At 41.5% G+C, this 20,023-nt stretch overlaps 2 protein-coding genes across 2 annotated transcripts; one reads left to right on the top strand and one right to left on the bottom strand.

The window, feature by feature from the left end:
- Positions 1 to 4,111: 4,111 nt before the first annotated feature.
- Positions 4,112 to 5,646, top strand: LOC128193307 (transcription factor bHLH93-like). The gene is made up of 4 exons (XM_017556135.2): positions 4,112 to 4,736; positions 4,930 to 5,103; positions 5,176 to 5,343; positions 5,424 to 5,646. Exons 1-4 carry the CDS (start codon positions 4,155 to 4,157, stop codon positions 5,508 to 5,510), a joined length of 1,011 nt encoding a protein of 336 aa, XP_017411624.1. The 5' UTR covers positions 4,112 to 4,154; the 3' UTR covers positions 5,511 to 5,646.
- A 12,557-nt stretch (positions 5,647 to 18,203) lies between these two features.
- LOC108327918 (uncharacterized) lies at positions 18,204 to 19,553 on the bottom strand. Its single transcript, XM_017561652.1, has one exon. It carries the CDS (start codon positions 19,551 to 19,553, stop codon positions 18,204 to 18,206), a length of 1,350 nt encoding a protein of 449 aa, XP_017417141.1.
- Positions 19,554 to 20,023: the final 470 nt, after the last annotated feature.

The following is a 20,023-nucleotide window of genomic DNA, read 5'->3' as shown; positions in this document are numbered from 1 at the left end:
TTCTCCCTGGCTTGTGCGGGATGAGGATAAAGAGAGAAAGTATTTTTGTGAGCTTTTTTAGGGTTGGATGTGCGAGAAGGAGAGGAATTCTCCCTGGTGACGCGACCCATGGGCTGGTCCGTGAAGAAACGAGAAGTCTACTGTTAGGCATGGAATTCAAAACGCTTTTTTAGGGTGTTAGGCTTCAGTTAGAATATTAACCGATGTCATATGATGTGTATATGTCTCGGATCTCAAGTGAACCGAGGCAGTAGATCAAGATTAAAAAAGTTGTCAGACCAAAAGTTAAATCAGCAGAAATTTTGCAAGATATTATGCATCGGTTGAATATTTAACCGAGATCATATGATGTATATGCCTCGATTCTCCTTGAACCGATGCAGAAAAGTTTGACTAAACTACAAAAATGCCACCGCGTTTCGATAAGCTTCAGTTGCTCCTAAACCGAAGCATATTGTTTATAAATTTTGTTTCAAGTCATCTGATATATGAGTACATGATTAATTGTGGCAAACTACTAGTTTTAACCGATTACATTATTTGGATAATCAATTAAAACTTGTGTCTTTGCATATACTTGATTACTGAGTGCATTGATGAGTTTTTGGATGAAAAAGTTTTCAAATTTGTTTAAGTGTGATACTTAACTAATTACAGTCTTTTCTTAATCGGTTAAAACATGTATGCATTGAAAACTTATTTTTTGATAAGTCATAACTACCTTAATGGTCATATTTTTAAATGCTATGACTTGCATTAATTACTTAATTGATTACATGTTATGCTTAATCTATTAAATGCGTTAAATGTAATTTTGTTAAAGCAGTATTAATTGCTTAACCGATTACATTAATAACGTAATCGATTAAATTGCGTCAATAGTATCATTTCTATAAATTGACGCATAACTCTTTGCATTAAACAACTTTTTGAATCATAACTTTCATATTTGATAAAGTTTGTTGAGTTCATAATTGCAGGAGCGTCTGTTCTCCAAGAATCAAGATGAATTTCATTTAGAAAGAAATCAAATCAAGGATTCTTGAAGAGTTGCTGAACTTTCAAAGTCTGATCAATCTGAACTGTTAGGTGTTCTATTGGAAGATCATAATAGTTTTCAATCATCTATGATATTGATGTTCTCGTATGTTGTTCTTTTCTTTGTTATATTGAATTCATCATCTCTTTAAAGTGAACCTTAATATCTAAATAATGTTTTTATCTTAATGTTCATTGAGGATGTTTTGGAGAGGAAGGGAGAGAAAAAATGCAAAAAAAATCAAGACATAAAAAAATTAAAAAATTCAAGACCTTGAATGAAGGACTCTCTATACAGAGTTCGATGCTTTTCTATTCTAGCAACAAATAATATTTAGTCAAGATAGACACGCCCATGTCATGCCATACAAGCACCAACAATCATTTCGTAGTCGAGTTTAGAAAAGGAGAACATCCACCAAGTTGCAATGTCTTGGAATCCTGTAAAATTCATCATTTTGATGATACCAACGCTACTTTCGTAATGGACCCAAACGTTGTTAGTAAGACTCCTCTAGATGTTGCCTGCCAATGTTCTTCTGCAAACAAACATTTCTCTTCAATCTTGCTTACTAGAAGATCGTCTTTTAGAAGCTACACATATTTTGGTTTTAACATTTGTTATGCATGCGATTGAAGAAGCATTTCATCAAGACTGTTGTATTCGTCCAACGACCCTTGTTATTGTTGAAGACCTTTGAAGAGGAAGTACTTGTGTCAATGGACAATACTCTTTGCTACATCAGACAACAAGCCTTCAATCTCCAAACCTCAACATGTTATCTTCACACCTCAACCTGACATCCCCATAACAATCACTACCACCCAACAAACTCAACCACTCGCCATGCTCCCTCCAGAAATCACCCTTGCCCTATCCAATGTCATATTCACCTCCTCCATCCTGGATCAAGTATCTTCACTCATTATTGAAAATAATGTGCAAGAAGAAGTAAAAATTGTTGCAATGATAGAAGCAAATTAGCAAAAAAAGTGTGCGAAGCTGACCTTGTTATCAATTCCATCAATTCCTTAACTAGCCAACTTCTCACACCAAAACTTGTTGACCCAACACCACCACCACCACCTAGGTAGTGATGTGGTCTCTAAACCCTTTGATGTTTATCAAATAAGGGGAGGAAAATATGTTAAACAATTTTGTTTAAGGGAAGAAAACATTTTGATGATAAGGGAAGAAATTATTTTTAAATCATGTACATTTTTTTATGAAAATCATATATTTTCTTATGTTGTTTATTTTTGTTTTCCCTAATAACTATTTTTTTTCTCTTATACTTATATGATTTTCTCTAATAATAATTTGATATGTTCTAATGCAATTATTTTTTATATACTGTGATACTTAGAACTTTTTACATGCTCTTATGCTTATATGTTTATTTCATTGATGTGATATTTCTCTTACTTTGGTTAATTAATTATGCATTTATGCTTTGATACATTCATTTTTACATTTTCTCTGAACAATGATTTATGACTTATAGGAAGTCATTTATCATTTCATTATCTTATTGAATACATGTTATATGCTCTTATATATCATGTGCATAAATGACTAGTATGATAGAAATCGCTCTGATCAATTTTGAATATCCATCACATAAGCTGATATAGACGATTAGTTAAATGTTCTACTATAAATAACTGATATACTAAATGTATAAAAGACTAGATAAACGACTAGCATGATAAAGTTCATATGATCAATTTTGTCTTCTTTCTCTTATGCCTATTTCACATTAGTATAAGTATTTGTTAAACATAAAAATGAGAGAGATTGTTAATACAAGATTGTCTAGGAACCCTTTATTTTATAGTTTAACAAAAGCATTTATAAAAGTGATCGTCTAATATAACGAGCTAAACGCTATATATGATTAAACAAAATCTTGAATGCAATGTCTATCCTAAAGGCTAAAGAGAATAGTCTAGCATAAATATAATAATTTACTCTAGACGCAACGATTTGATAAATAGACTAGCATAAATGTTATAGTACATGGACCTTGCTAAACATTACAATGAACGCCTATCGTTTTAAATCCAAATGTATGAGTAGTACTCATTTGTCCGTTTCTCTTTATCTAATGTAGATACATGAAGGATTAATGCTTTATTCAAAAGTTCTACGCTGGTTCAGAAGAACATTAAGAGATGTGAAGACATTCTTGGGATGTTTCTTTAATGCCTTTTGTTTGTCTAATCCATACAAGCAACACAGTTGTCTCTACAAAAGCAAAATAACATTTGACCTAGTACAAAATGCGACAACATCTACATCTAAGTTAGTGCTTCTGAGTAATGAATCTTTCTTGAAGTTGCCTGTATAAAGAAAACTGTATGAAGAGAAGAAAAACAACTAATTGCATATAAAGAAATGTAATAAGTTTTTAGATAAACTTTGTATTGATTTAATTCCTCTCTAAGAGAGCTTAGTATTGATCTTTTCGACTTGAGTTAGTAGAAAGTGATATTTTGTCATGAGATTATGATACATGACTATGACAAAAAATTTAGGATATTTAACTTCAAATATATTTCAAAACTTTCAAAGAAAACCTATCAATCTTTCTTTGAAAAACTCTTCTTCTCTCGTGTCAAAAGAAAGGAAGAGGTAATCCAACTCTTTCAGATCTCAAAATTGTATTTTCACTTCAAAATCTCTTGAACTTCTAAGATGAAATATGTAAAAATTAAGTTAAATTTTTATTATCATTCTTATATTTGTTTTCACTTTATTGGATTAGGAAAATCATAAAAAAACCGAATTGAAGTAAGGGAAATTGATAAGGATGTACTATAACACTATCTGATTAAGAAAAAGGAAATATATTGTTAGAAAAATTTGTAATAGATATGATTATTTGATTAATGTAATTAAAAAATTGATTATCTATTAATATATTTCAAAAAATAATTTATAAATAAAATTTAAAAGTTATTTTATGTAAAAAATAAATTTCAGTTGAAAGGGAACGTAGTCACCAATAGTAAAAAGGTTGGCTTACTGACCTAAAATGTAAATAATATTTTGAAGTTGGGAAAACATTATTAGTTGGTGAGGTCACAGGGTGAGAGAGTGAGAAAGAAGAGAGATGGAGCTTTCTCAGCTTGGTTTCTTAGAAGAATTGGTAGCTCCAAGAAGAGAGACATGGAATGCTTTATCCAGTGGGTTCTTGGAGCTATTGTCTAATGGTTGGAGTTTTGACACTTTTCTTGATAACCCATCTTTCCCCTCCTCTAACACCCTCTTTGGTGCATTTTCAGCACCATTAGACCGCAGATTTGAATGCCCTTTCACCAATGAACTACCACCATACCCATTTCCCGATGCCTTCACAATGCCATTGCCAGACCTTCAACCTGGCAACGATCATCCCTCACCTCCACTTCCACCCACACTCGAGGATGCAGATATTGCCTTTTATCACAACAACGATAACAACTTTCAAGAAATCAAGACTGTCTGCAAAGTTGAAGAACACGGTGTTGAGAATCCACAACCCACAGAGATTCCACTCTTCAACACAGCCATGTCTGATGATGGAGAGAGAAAACACAAGTCCAAAAAGCTAGAGGGACAGCCCTCAAAGAATCTCATGGCAGAAAGGAGGAGAAGAAAACGTCTCAATGACCGTCTTTCCATGCTTAGGTCAATAGTCCCCAAGATCAGCAAGGTGATTTCCAAAACAATATCTTTTCTTTTTTTTTAACCCTCACTTTTCCCCACTAGTAATATCTGAATCAGTATAAACAAAATTGGAATTCTCATGTTTGGCTTACATCCATAACATGACCCATGCTTGGTTTGTTTGTTTTCTTGATTTTGCTGTGTGACACACTGAACTGAGCAATATCAACTTTTAACAGATGGACAGGACCTCTATTCTTGGGGATACTATAGACTACATGAAAGAGCTTTTGGAAAGGATTGGCAAGTTGCAAGAAGAAGAGGTGGAAGAGGGCTCAAGTCAGATTAATCTGTTGGGCATTTCAAGGGACCAACTCAAACCAAATGAAGCAATTGTAAGAAACTCCCCCAAGGTACTCTGCCAAACCAAACCCCTGACTTAAAGCATTATCACAGACCCACTTTCTCAATAAATGTATTTGCAGTTTGATGTTGAAAGGAGAGACCAGGACACTAGGATCAGCATTTGCTGTGCCACAAAGCCTGGATTGCTACTATCAACCGTCAATACATTAGAAGCATTGGGCCTTGAGATTCAGCAATGTGTTGTAAGCAGCTTCAATGACTTTTCAGTGGAAGCATCTTGTTCTGAGGTCTGTATTCTATTTGGTCCCTTCAATCTTAATTGCATGCTTGAATCTCTACCGTAAACTTACTCTTTTCGTGGTCATAGGTAGGTGAACAGAGAAATAGCATTAGCCCTGAGGAGATAAAACAATCACTATTCAGAAATGCTGGGTTTGGTGGGAAATGTCTCTAGGAGAAAGATGGAAAATTGATAAAACAATTTGCAGATGGTGTTAAAGAAGCAACTTTCCTTCTTTAGTTTGTAATACATGGAATTAGTGAAGTAGAAGTTTTAGTGAGATTCAGAATAAGCTGGTTTTGATTGACGATTTCCTTCTTTAAGCCACACCCTGTGTTTTAACATATACTGGGGGGCTATCCTTTAGTATGCTGCAAGTTCCCCTTTTGAAAAGCCCACAATTAAGTGGAACAATTAACATGGTAACATGATTTTTGCTGTGACTATTATGCTACTGTCAACCATAAAGTAAAGCCTATTATGACCATCGCTTTAATGTCAAACAATCCAACAATCAGATTGTGGTTACTCTTTTGGCAAGTATTCATTTTCTCTTGATTCCTGGTGAAGTGAAATTTAGGTTTGTTTTCACATATGACCATGATCACTTATTTTGTTTCTTTTCTTTTGGCTAGATTATAATCCATATATTACAATTATTTATCCTTCACACAAAGCACAATGTTGCCATTACCGGTTTGTGGTCAAATAATTTGTTTCAACAAACGAAGCTCCTGTTTGAATAAACACTTAATAAGTACTAATGAAAGAAAAAATGAATGGAAATAAAACAAAAAAGACTTTTCTATACGTAAAATCAGGAAGCTTTAAACTGCGGTTGAAGCTTCTACTTGAACATGTGAATCTGCGTACGTAGAAGTTACGAAGATAACATAAAAGGTATTGTACCTTCATTGGGCAATGATTAAATTTTCATATACCTGCATTATTACATGGTCTCATGAAAACAATAAATTATAGCTGAAGTTGTTGAAAGAATTCAGCGATGAAAAGAAAGGCAGTAAGAGGTCTTAAAAGTTAATTTTAACGGTCAGAAAAATGAAGAAAAGGTATGGATATATGAAGAAGGAAGGCCTATAAGGAAAGGGAAATGGCAGTGCAGAAAGATTTTTGGTGAAATGGGGTGTTGGCAATGCTGTAATGAAGAAAAGTCCAATTCCAGAGTCATTTTGGTTTTGTTTGTTTGTCGACCCACGTCAGCTTTCACGTGACTTGTTTTGAGCTTTGGTGTAGTTGTTTTCAGCGGGCCAAGTTGATCTTAAGAAAGTATTGAATGAGACAAGGGAAGCTCTTGAATTTCACAAACCGGGAGGGAGTCATTGACCATGAATATCTCTTTCGGTATTGGAAATTTGAACTTCATAGACTGTTGTCGTAGACTGCCATTTAGTCCCTGAAAATTCAGTCAATCTATTTTTACATGTGCTTCTATGTTTTAAGAATTTCGGTAAACTCCAAAGTTTATTTCAGTTTATGGGATATGCTTCATAATCCAAAAGGAATCCAGTCTATTAATTAAAATAAATTTTATTTGAGTTTTAACGTGGTTATCAAGTTAATTAACTATATATATATATATATATATATATATATATATATATATATATATATATATATATATATATATATATATATATATATAATTTGATTAGATAACCGTGTAAAAAAATGCACAGTTTGTATATACGTTTTCTTCTTGTGCTAATTTTAGCTAAATTCAATATTTTTAGTTGGAAGTTAAAAGGAAACCCCTTAAAATAACGATGGATAGGTGAAAAAAATTCATATCTTGAAATCCAATTCATATTACATTAAATTTATTGTAATATATTTATTCCAAATATAAATTTACATTTCTTGAATATTTAAGTCCAATTCATTTAATTAGATTTAGATGGAATATAAATTGGATTATTGTTTAGAATTTGAAAATTTTAAATCAATGTGATGTGAGTTTGGCATAAACAAGACACTATGTGCTTAAGTTGGGCTCAAATCATACAAGATTGAGTAAGGTTGGAGTCAAATAATGTAAAATTTGTTTGCGTTGAGTCTAAGATAAGTTAAATCATGCCAAATTCAAGTCAGGCTAGGTCAAATCTAAAATAAGTTGGACTAATCCAGACCCAAGTCAGGTTAAGCTAAGTTAGGTTTAACCTTAAGTTGGATTGAGCATAAGTCAAGTTGGGTTAGGCCAGATGTAGGTCAATATGGATTAAGTTGTGCCAAAGTCTAGTTAGGTTGAGTCACAACTATGTCAAGTTGCTTAGGCTAAGTCCAAGTTAGGTTAAGTTACTTTGGACCTCATAATAGGATGATTGGATCAAATAAAGGTTACGGTAAATTTAATTGAACCAACATCAAGTCAAACTAGAGTAGGCTTCTTTAGGTCAAGTTAGATTCAACCCAAGTCAGACCATGTTGGGTTACGCCTAGATTTGGCTAACTCGAGCTAAACCAAACTTGATTGCGACAAAGTTGAACTAAATGTAAATGGGTCCAAGTTAGGCCAAATAAAGAAAAAATCATTCAGGCTTATGTTAAGCCAAGTAGTTATATGTTTGGTTCAAGCCAAATCATTCTTAGTCCATAACAAGCGAAGATCATCAAGGCCTATGTTAGGTTGAATTGGTCCATGCCTAGGTTGAACTCAGTCAATCCTAGTCTATGTCAAGTTGAGTCAGGGTCCATGTCAAGTAAAATGTTATATGACCTAAGTACTGCCAATTATCAGGATATTTCTTAAAGAAGATATTGACATTTAACGTTGCATGAAATGAAATTAATGTAGTTTTATGTCCATGTTTGTCAAATGAAAAAAAAATTGAAATTGTTTTAATTTAAAAGTTCTCAATGATCAAAAAAGGATTTGCTACAAGCAAGCTCTATAAAACTATCATTTGAATAAAAAAAATAGAAAAGTAATCAATTGTCAAGTGCTAAAATATTGTCAAAATCTTTCTATAACCTTAAAAACTTTATAAAAAGCCATTGATGTGTTCATATATTAAATTAGAAGAAAATACATATATTTGTATATGTCATAAGATGCTAGAAAGCATTTTGGTGATAACGACCATTATAGATGAATTTGATCATGTCACATATTACTCATTCTACATCTACGAGACTTATGCATTTCAAAATCACAATTTCGTCCCTAATCCAATGACACTATTAAGATATTTGTGGTTGTTAAAATGATACATTGGTTAGACCTAAATAAAAAAATTCATCTTGTTCAACTCAACAACAACTATGCATTTGATAAGTCATACATAACCTTTTTTTTTCTTCTCAATGGTTAATGTAGAAGAGATGGGAATGTTGAAGTTGCTAAATATTGGATTAAAATGCACTGAAACGATATAAGTATCAAATGCGATATATAAGGTAAAATATATTCAAATACATTTAAAATATATATTTATGTATATATATAATTCATAAAAATAAAATAAATAATGCAATTAAGATTTTTTAAATAACCATATTCAAATTCAAAATCAATGTGATCCAAAATAATCTTTCAAAACTCAAACATACCTACACATTATAGTTTTATACAAAAGTGTCTAATAATGAAAGTTAATTCTATCAAAATTTGTTACAAGAGCACTTATTTATTTATTTTTAATTAAGTGATACTCAAATGTCTATTTCTAAAATTGATTTCATGGAATAAAGAGCAAATATTACTAATTTTAAGTATGCTTTTAATCACTAGTAAAAAATATGCTTTTGAACTCGCCTAATAGGCTTCGGTCAAAGAAAAACTGAAGCCTATTCGAAAGCGGTGGCAATCTTGTAGTGTTCACCAACTTATATGCACCGGTTTAAGAATATTCGAAGCATATAGAGCATTTTACTTCGGTTCAAATCATAACCGGTGCCTAATACTTTCTGAAAAAGTTACCTGCGCCTCTACAAAATTGAGTTTTGGCCTGACACGTGATCTAGTGCTTCAGTTCTATACAGAACCGGTGTCGAAAGAGGTTTATGCCTCGGTCAGTACAGAACCGAGGCCTAAGATGGAGCAGTTAGGTAGGAAAGAATGGATGAAAAAAGATGAGAAGAGTACGAAAGAGGAAGCAGAAAGGAGGGCCGGTGGGAATATATTAATGGCATGAGTCCGCGTGCACGCAATTGCTCTCCAACATGATGAATCACTAACACTGTCACATCCCATCCCATCCCATATTCCACCGCCTGCAACTTTTCCTTACTTTTCCTTCATCCACTCCTAATCCTAAAAAATAATAAGACTACTTCCTCTTTTATTAATTGCACCTCCATCAAGCACATGCTTCACTCATTTACAAATATACTTTAGTTTCATCAATGGTGGATTACAAATATTCCTGAAAGTGACTACACACATCACAAACGAAGAAGGAGGAGCTGGAGCTAGAGCTGGAGCAGGAGCAGAGTTAGATTCTTGAGCTCCACAAAGCTCGTCGGAACCTCGCCGGAGAGAACTTTGCTGGACAGATCCATCGACTTGAGACTCTCCAGGTTCTCCAACTTAGGAGTGAGCGAGCCGGAGAGCGCATTCACCTGAAGAAAGAGCGTGTCCATATTCTGAAGCCTTCCGAGGTCAGACGGAATATCGCCGGAGAGTCTGCAATACGCGGCGTCGAAACGGACAAGCTGGGTCAGGTTTCCAATCTCCGACGGGATGCCGTCGGAGTAAGCGTTGTAGTAGCCAATGTAGAGCTCGCGAAGCGCGATGAGGTTTCCAAGCTCCGGGAGATGTTTCCCATGAGTTCGTTAGGTGTTGCCAGGTGCCATACTTGGGAGGGATCTGGCCGGAGAAAAAGTTGCTGCCGAGGTGGAGATGACGGAGGAGGGGCATGGCGGCGATGGCGAGGGGGAAGGGACCGGTCCGGTCATGTTGTTGTTGTAGAGATCAAGGACTTGGAGATTGGCAAGGCGGGCGAGGTTGGAGGGGAAGGTGGCGTTGAAGGCGTTGTTGAAGAGGTTGAGATGGCAGAGGGCGGACAATGCATAGAAGGAGGCGGGGATTGGGCCGGAAAATTGGTTGTCGGCGAGGGAAAGGTAGGAGAGGAAATGGGGGTTCAGGAGAGGGAGAGAAACGACCTCGGTTCCGGATGAACCGAGGCATAAAGGCCAGCAAAAAAAAATATTTAAAAAAATAAAAAATGTTACTGCTTCGATTAATTTTGAACCGAGGCATAATCCTACCATTTTATGACTCGGTTCTGAACTGAGGCATAAAGCCTATCACTTTTTACCTCGTCTGAATATGTCTTAGTTTAAAAATCGATGCCTATTAGCGAAAATAACCGATGTCGTTTTCTCCTATTGCACTAGTGAATGTTTGGAATAATATATGTTTCAGTATGGATGTGGAAACCGAGATACAAACCTAACAAATCTCAACTGCTCCTTCCTGTGATGTCGTTACTGTGATATCTCTCTTCCTGTGTAACGCTCTCTGAGGGGAAAATGGGCTGGGTACCTGCAAAGGCACTCCGACGCTCAAGTCAGAAAAGGGATACCCTGAATCTTTTCAGTTCAAAGCGATCAAGAAGAAGAAGAATTTCTCTCTCTTAATTTCTCTAAAGGGAAAAGCGTACCTTTTTTCTCATGTGATCTTCATATTTAAAACAGTAAGATAAACCGTTTACCTGAAAATCCGGCCAGATACCGGAGTGGATTACCTGGAAGTTGTAACGATTAGATCGTGTTTGATACTGAGTCAGTTATTCCCGTGATTCGTGGTATTTGACTAATATTCGTAACTGTTTATTTTTATCTGCTAAACCGTTTGGTTGTCATGCGAGCGCTATATGTCGCGACATCACTGGTTGTCGATCGCCAAGTGGTCGACATCAACATGTAAATGTTACCGGGTGTCGATCGCCAAGTGATCGACATCAACATGTAAACGCTATGATGTTAAAAAACGTTTGACATACGACATACCTACGATCGTGACATTACGATCGTAAGAAGGTTCGACAAACGGTCTTCCGGGTTATTCGTCGACCGTTGGTGAATTCAGGTATCCTACGGTACATGCCCCCCGAGTCCGAGTAAACGAGCGCAGATTTTTGCCTGTGAGTTTACTAAAGGACGCTGAGTGGGTTGTGATGAAGGAAATGATACACACCGTTTTGGGGTTAGAATTTTTAGGGTTTTCCCGCTTATTTGAGGAAGCGAAGAGACAAGAAATTAGAGCCGCTGGATTGGAATTGATCTGACGGCGCAGGATGCACTTGTGTTCTTGGCTTCTTTAATACGAAACGAAGATGAAAAGACGCGTTGTGCTTACCAAAACCGAAGAGTGGCATCTGCCTGCCGGTGCTTGTTGCGGAATCACTCAATCTTCTGGCCTTCATACGTAATATTCCAGGTAACATTCAATCTTTTCTTCGTCCTAGTGTGGTGTGGTTTTGATCGATAATGGAAGAAAAGGGGCAGAGCGCCGGTATGGAACTACCGGGGCCGTCGTCAACGGCGGAGAGTCCCGATATCACCACTGTGCCCTATGGTGAGAATGCGTTTTGTTATGGAAACGTGGGAAGTGAAGGCCCAGAGGCGTGTGGAACATCGTCGGCCCGTGATGGTGATTACGATTGGGCGGCGCGTGAAGTTGACGAATTTAGTAGTTTGTTTAGGAGTAGCGCCGTGCTAGCAGATTGGGTAGAAAATAGCTGCATTTTGAGAACCCTAGGGTATAACGCGTGTGTGAGGTTGGTGGCTTGTAGGGAAGACGAGAGGGTGTTCCACGGAAGGGAGAATAGCTCCCGCGAGTTCTTTTACTGTTATGCGTCGCCGTTTTACGATTTGTATCTGAGAGTGCCTTTCACAACCTTCCAAATGGATGTGTTGAGGACCCTAAATGTCGCGCCCAGTCAACTGCATCCCAACGGTTGGGGGTATATGCAGGCATTTGCTGTTCTGTGTCGGGCCTTGGCTATTAGGCCGACTGTGACGTTGTTTTTATATTTCTTTAGGTGTCGATCGGTTGCGAAAAGGGGTTGGGTGTCGTTGATTTCCGAGCCGGGTAATGCCCTTCTAGAGCTTTACTTGCAATCGTATAGGGGCTTTAAAAATAAATTTTTCAAAGTGTCGATCCTTGACTCTGGGCGGAGGCACTTTTTTGATGGTGAGGGAAACCCCAAGTTCCCATTGTACTGGACAAAGGAACCGCTGAGGTTTACCTCGTGGGCCGAGGATAAAATGACGACCGAGGAGTTAGAGGCGCTGAACGTGTTGGCGGCACTGCCACGCCCCTTTTCTTCCCGTCGGCTCATAAACTGCCTCGAGCACGACGATGCTGATTCGAGGGTATTTGGTATGATTCTCTTCTTGTTATTTTTATCTGTTTCCTCATTGTGGCTGACTGTTGTAGGGTAACCTTTGTTGAGCAGAGATAATGGGGAGGAGAGGAAATGTCCGAAACTGGTTTCAGTCTATCGACAACGAAAAGGTGGATGGTGACCTTCCAGGGTCTTCATCTAAACGCACGCAGGGTCACCAGCGTGCGCAAGTTGAACTAGCTGGTCCTGTCGTGCACGTGGTTTCGACAGATGAAACAACGGTTGCCGATGAGCAACCCTTGGTGCGAAAAAGGAAAGGGAAAGTGGGCGACACTAGCGGTGCGGTGTCTAAGAAGAGGAAGGATACTGTAGATGAGACAGCGCGTCCCCTTCCTCTCGGCGTATGGGATCCCTCCTTCACATTGAGCCATAAGGTCGATCTCAATCTGGACAACTCGGAGAAGAGGGTGATGGAGAGCATGACTGAGCAACAAATGGCCGACGCCCTGTTGGAAATGACAACTCGCTCACAGATGTTAGCTTGGCATATTGCATATGCCTCTGACAGAGGTGTTCTGCGGGTTGAACTTGACAAGGCGCGAACTCAGCTGAAGGAGCTTACCGAGACTCATGCCGCCTGCGATTCAAAGCAGAAACGGTCAGAGCAACTATTGCGAGATGCTGAAGTGTTGTTGAACGACGCCCGTGATGCCGGCTTGACTTTGAGGAAGGAGCGTGATCAACTGTTGTGCGAGTTAAAACGGGCCAAGAAGATAGGGGCGACGGTGACCAAGGAGATGGATGACTTGCGGGCGGAAACGATGGAGGACAAAGAGTTAATAGAAGAACTGAAGGAAGCAGTAGTAATTGAACATACCAGGGGGTTCCGGAAGGCTCTGAGACAAGTCGGACACTTGCTCGAGGTGTCGACCGAGGGAGTGGAGTTTGACGTTCGGAAGGACGTGTATGAGGGTCAATTGAAACCTCTTAACGAAATTCCTAAAGATGCCTTCATGGACGAGGAAGAGGATGAAGAGGTGGTTGCCAACGATGAGCCTGATGAAGCGGTCGCCGTGGATGAACCGGCTGTGGAGACTGTGGATGCTGCTGGCGACACGCCTAATATTGTAATAGACTAGGATTTGTTTTTCTGTTTAATGTTGAACTTGGATTTGTTGAACTTTTGATGATTGTGAATGTTTTCTTGGATGTGATGAACTTTCCTTGTAACGACTTACGTGTTGAATATTCGTCTGAGTGAACGAAACGTGTTGAATATTCGTCTGAGTGAACGAATGTTGAAGAGGATGATCGGCTAAGAAGATCATATCTTTAGTGTCGATGTCGAGCGTATTAATAGCGCCGTGTGTGACCGTCGAGGGTGAGGGTCGAGTAGGGGAATACTGGGTGTTCAAGGGAGAACAGCTACCAGTGGGAGTGTATCCCGAATGGACGGGGTGTTCAAGGGAGAACATCTACCAGTGGGAGTGTATCCCGAATGGACTGGGTGTTCAAGGGAGAACAGCTACCAGTGGGAGTGTATCCCGAATGGACTGGGTGTTCAAGGGAGAACAGCTACTAGTTGGAGTATTTCCAAGTTGTTCGAAAGTGGATGTGCCTGGGGCGATCGACAACGACCTTGGGACTCGACATGGGAGAAATTATAAATGAAATGAAATAATAATAACAATGAAATATATGTTTTATTTGAAACTGAAATGAATAATGTGTCAGCCAAAAGATGAATGCTAACTAAAATAATATTTAAGATGAGTAGCATTCCACGTGTTGGGAACGGGCTGTCCGTCGAGGAGTTGGAGGCGGTATGCACCATTTGCCATGTCCTCGACTATGCGGAATGGGCCCTCCCAGTTGGCAGCTAGTTTGCCGTGCGCTCGATTCTTCCTAGCCTCTCCCCGTTTTCGCCATACCAGATCGCCGCTCTGGAAGGCTCTGGGTTTGACCTTGGTGTTGTAACGGCGAGATAGCATTCGCTTTTGCGCCTCTGCACGGACGGTAGCGACCTCTCGACGCTCAGGAAGGATGTCGAGATTCACCCGTAACTGTTCTTCATTAAGCGTCATATCAGTGATATTCCGTCTTAACGAGGGTTCGCCGACCTCGACTGGGAGCATGGCATCAGTGCCATAAGTCAGGTTGAATGGTGTGTCCCCTGTGGATCCATGTGGAGTGCACCTGTACGCCCACAAGACCTCTGGTAGCTCTTCTACCCACAAACCTTTGGCTTCGCCAAGTCGCTTCTGTAACTCAGTAAGTATGGCTTTGTTTGCGGCCTCGGCTTGGCCGTTCGTTTGAGGATGCTCGATCGAGGAGGTGACATGTTTGATGCCCAGACTGCTAAGGAATTCCTCCAGTTTGCGCTCGACGAACTGGCGACCGTTGTTAGTAATGATCTTCTGCGGTAGACCGAATCGACAAATCAGGCGCCAGATGAACTTCTGCACTCGCTGAGCACTGATGACGGACAACGGTTCGGCTTCTATCCATTTTGTGAAATAGTCGACCGCCACGAGGAGGAACTTGTTCTGTGCTTTGGCAAGGGGTAAAGGTCCAACTATGTCGAGGCCCCATTGAGCGAACGGCCAGGGAGAAATGATACCATGCAAGTCTTCGGGAGGTGCGTGGATGTCGTGACCGTGGGCCTGACAGGAGATACACTTCTTGACGAACATCTCACAATCTTGGTCGATCGTGGGCCAGTAATATCCTGCGCGGAGTATGCATGCTCTGAGCGTCCGCTTACCCGAATGAAATCCGCATATGCCTGTGTGCAGCTCGCGCAAGACGTAGTCGGCTTCATCCTCTGATAAGCATTTCAATAGAGGAGTACTGTGGCCGCGGCGGTATAGATCGCCGCCTATGCACAAGAAACGTGCAATGTGTTTTGAATCAGTCAGAGTAATGCTCTCTCCTTGTTCCTGTTTCACCATTAGATCCTTGATCTTCTGTCGCCAGTCTGTTGCCGGTGTTGACACATCGGTGACGAAAGCTTCCACGACTGGATTGTCGAGCGTCATCTTGATGATTGATGATAACTGTGCTCTCTCCCTAGAGTGAGTCAACTTAGACAAGAGATATGCTCTTGCGTTTTGCTCCCTGGGTACATGGACGATGCTAACCTCGGCGAAGTTTTGAAGTAGAGTCTCAGCTTTGTGGAAATAGCGCAGCAACTGATTATCTTTAACCTGATAAGTTCCGTTCACGTGGCTGACCACCAACTTTGAATCCATTCGACACTCTAGACGAGCGACCGTGAACTCTTTGGCCAAGGATAGACCAGCAATCAAGGCTTCGTACTCGGCCTGGTTGTTGCTAGCAGGAAAGTTGAATGTGATGGCTTGCTCTATGACTAAACCATCTGGTCCTTCTAGGACAACCCCGGCTCCTCCCCCCCTTTTGTCTGAGGATCCATCCACGTTGAGGAGCCACTTTGGTGTCGAGTCATCAGGTGCGGGTATTAATTCAGCTGCAAAATCCGCCAAATGCTGACCCTTGACGGACCCCCGCGGCTTATAACGTAATCCAAACTCGGAAAGCTCCACTGACCAAGAAACCATCCGTCCTGCTAAGTCGGGCTTGCGGAGGATCTTGGCGATCGGGTGATCAGTACGGACTACTACTTGGTGGCTCTAGAAATACGGTCGAAGTCGACGCGAAGCTGTGAGTAGGGCCAGCGCGATTTTCTCAACTCGAGAATATCTTTCTTCCGCCCCCTGCAGCGTACGGCTGATGAAGTATATTAACTTGAGGGAGGGTGCTTCTTGTATTAAGGCAGCACTGATGGCTTGGTGGGATGCTGCGATATACAGCTGTAAGTCGGACCCAGCGTCCGGTCTAGCCATAATTGGAGGGCTAGTGAGAATGTGCTTGACAGTGCTGAATGCTTTTTCACAATCATCATCCCAGTGTCGTGTGGTGCCCTTCCTCATGTTCTTCAGGATGGGCTTGATGTGTTGGGCGAGCTTTGGAATGAAGCGAGAGAGGGTTGTGAGCCTACCAACTAGACGTTGTACCTCCCTGAGGGTTGTTGGGGCTGCCATGTCGAGGACGGCTTTGCACTTATCTGGGTTGGCTTCGATGCCTCGACGAGTAAGCATGAAACCCAAAAACTTACCCGCAGGGACTCCGAAGGTACACTTGGAAGGGTTAAGGCGCATGCTGTACCTTCTGATTTGGCCAAACACCTCCTTTAAATCTTGTAAATGTTGCTCCATAGAATGGCTCCGAATGACCATGTCGTCGACGTAAACGTCCATGCACCGGCCTATCTGACGATGGAAAACTTTATCCATGAGGCGTTGGTATGTAGCCCCGGCATTCTTCAAACCGAACGACATTACTTCATAACAATAATTGGCGCGCTCAGTAATGAAAGTTGTCTTGCCCTGATCAGGTGCGTACATGGGGATTTGGTTGTAGCCTGAGTATGCGTCGAGGAAGCTGAGTACAACATGGCCGGAAGCCCCATCTACCAACCGATCGATGCTAGGTAAGGGATATGAATCTTTAGGGCACGCTTTGTTGAGGTCGGTGAAGTCGACACACATTCTCCACTGGCTGTTCGACTTCTTGACCATGACTACGTTCGACAACCACGTAGTGTAATTTAACTCTCTGATGAACTGGGCGTTCATCAACTTCTCGACCTCGACCTGAATGGCCTTGCGCTTCTCTTCTCCGAACCGTCGCTTCTTTTGCGCGACAGGGCGTGCCTCTCTGAAGATGGACAACTTATGGGCCATGAGTCCGGGGTGGATTCCTGGCATATCGGAGGCCGTCCACGCGAACAAATCCGCGTTGGTTCGGAGCATACGTCCCAGATTCTGTTCATCCTTCAAAGCGAGGTCCCCGCCAATGTTTGTGGTTTTAGATGCGTCCGCCGCCAACGAAAGGAATTTGACATCACCTTGTGGATGGAGACGTTCGTCTATGTTAGTTCGGGGGTCCAAGTCGACCGCCGCTGTTTCAGCTCCTTTCGCCCTTTTGGTTGGTACAAAAGAGGTGATCTTAAGCCCGGCAACATAACACTGTCGAGCCGTTCGCTGATCCGCTCTCACGGTACAAACGGTGCCACGTTCCGTGGGAAACTTCATGGCCAGGTAAGGGGTGGACACAATGGCTCCAAATGCATTCAAACAAGGTCGCCCTAACAAGGCGTTGTATGATGTATTGGCCTCGACCAACAGAAAGCGGACTCTAAGTTTCGGCGCCTCCCGACCCGTTCCAAGACGCGTTCGTAGGTCGAGGTACCCCCGGGTGTCGACTCTTTCCCCTGAAAAGCCTACAATTTGCTCGTTGAAAGGGGCAATGAGGTCCTCGGATAGATCCATCTTTTTGAAGGTGGACCAATATAGGATGTTGACCGAACTCCCCTGATCGACGAGTACCTTGCTGACATCGTATCGAGCTATTTCGACCGTGATGACCATGGGGTCATCGTGATCAGGGTCGGGCGCATGGAAATCTGCATTGGTGAAGGTAATATCAGGAATCGACCGAGGCTGTCGATCCACCATGTGTACCGACTTTAACTGTCTTAGATGTCGTTTCCTGGCGGAGGATCACACTCCCCCCCGGCGAAACCACCCGATATGGTGTTGATTCGACCTCGGACTGAACGTTCTCTCTCCGTCCGTCGGGGTTGGCTGCGTGATCGCCTGCGGCGTCGGTCATCCCTGGGAGGCGATCGCTCGGGGCTCCGTCTGGAAGGATCTTTACGGTGAGGAGTTGTGGCTCTGGTGGAGATTCTGTCCTTAACGTAGTTCTGGAGGTAGCCTGCTCGGATGAGTCGCTCCAGCTCGTCCTTCACCATGTTGCATTCTTCCGTGTCATGCCCATGGTTCATGTGGAGGCGGCAGGCCTTGCTGTTGTCTGCGTTCTTGGGAGTAGCTCTTCGCCGCACAGTTAGGAGTTCGGCGTGCAAGGCCTCCTCGAGCACTTTTGCTCTTGGTGCGTTGAGGGTTGCATAGCGATCGTACTTAGACGTCCACCCTGACTCTTTTCGGGGCGGTCGGTCTGATCTATAGTCGTTGATCAATCGCTTTGCGATTTTCTTTACATCATGATTGGGGTTATCTTGCTGCTGCTTTTTCCTTGAATTCCGGAGATCTTCGATGCGGATGAACTTTGCAATTGTGGATTGCAGTTCTTCCATAGATGCTGGCGGATCAGCATATAACTGTTCTGCAAAATACCCCAGCCTTAAGCACGAAGATAGATTGCTGATGATGAAGGTGTGATTGATATCTTTCACACGCCGGGCCATCTCGTTGTATCGTTGCATGAAAACCTTTAGGATTTCATCCTTCTCCTGCTTAGTATTTACAAGCTCAGCAGCAGTCATTTCCGGTCTTCTGTTGGTTGCGTACTGTTTTCGGAATAAAGTTTCGATTGTCGCGAAACAATCTACTGAATTCCGTGGAAGAGTGTGGAACCACTCCAAGGCCTCATCCTTAAGGGATAAGGAGAAAGCTCTGCAAATGACGGGGTCATTGTCTGTGTAGAACGCCATGGCGTCTATAAAGTTGCGCAGGTGATTGTCGGGATCGGCGGAGCCATCATAACGGTCTAACGCTGGGGGAGGTTTATCTGGCATGTGCGCTTGCATGATGGCCTCCGTGAATGGGAGCAAGTTGGTGAGGCACATGGAAGTAGGCCCCTTCCTGCCCCCGCCAAAAGGGTCAGACGGTCCTCCATGGTGGCTCCCTTCATTATTGTCATGCCGATTAGAGGCTGACAATTCTGGTGGTGGGTGTTGCGCCCTCAGTGCCGCCAGCTCCTCCGCCTGCTTGCGCTGGAGTTCTTGCTGCTCCCGTATAGTTTGTGCTTGTGCCTCGATCTGTGTCTGCAGCTGCTGGATCAAATTGCGAGTGTTGAAGTCTTCCATAGCTCCGGTGGTCGTCGTTGGGATATCAAATCTCGGCCCCACGGTGGGCGCCAAAATGTTTCAGTATGGATGTGGAAACCGAGATACGAACCTAACAAATCTCAACTGCTCCTTCCTGTGATGCCGTTACTGTGATATCTCTCTTCCTGTGTTACGCTCTCTAAGGGGAAAATGGGCTGGGTACCTGCAAAGGCACTCCGACGCTCAAGTCAGAAAAGGGATGCCCTGAATCTTTTCAGTTCAAAGCGATCAAGAAGAAGAATAATTTCTCTCTCTTAATTTCTCTAAAGGGAAAAGCGTACATTTTTTCTCATGTGATCTTCATATTTAAAACAGTAAAATAAACCGTTTACCTGAAAATCCGGCCAGATACCAGAGTGGATTACCCGGAAGTTGTAACGATTAGATCGTGTTTGATACTGAGTCAGTTATTCCCGTGATTCGTGGTATTTGACTAATATTCGTAACTG

The sequence above is a fragment of the Vigna angularis genome, chromosome 1, assembly GCF_016808095.1.
Source record: "Vigna angularis cultivar LongXiaoDou No.4 chromosome 1, ASM1680809v1, whole genome shotgun sequence".
In the NCBI taxonomy this organism is placed as follows: Eukaryota; Viridiplantae; Streptophyta; class Magnoliopsida; order Fabales; family Fabaceae; genus Vigna; species Vigna angularis.
The sequence above is the reverse complement of the archived record's forward strand: the minus strand, read 5'-3'. Positions and strand labels throughout refer to the sequence as shown.

What these genes read in the sequence shown, in the direction of transcription:
- LOC108327918 (XM_017561652.1), bottom strand. Translation starts at nt 19,553, where the DNA reads ATGGAAGACTTCAACACTCGCAATTTGATCCAGCAGCTGCAGACACAG.
- LOC128193307 (XM_017556135.2), top strand. Translation starts at nt 4,155, where the DNA reads ATGGAGCTTTCTCAGCTTGGTTTCTTAGAAGAATTGGTAGCTCCAAGA. An exon ending in TAGTCCCCAAGATCAGCAAG is followed by an intron (nt 4,737 to 4,929) that starts GTGATTTCCAAA and finishes AACTTTTAACAG; the next exon opens with ATGGACAGGACCTCTATTCT. An exon ending in TTGTAAGAAACTCCCCCAAG is followed by an intron (nt 5,104 to 5,175) that starts GTACTCTGCCAA and finishes ATGTATTTGCAG; the next exon opens with TTTGATGTTGAAAGGAGAGA.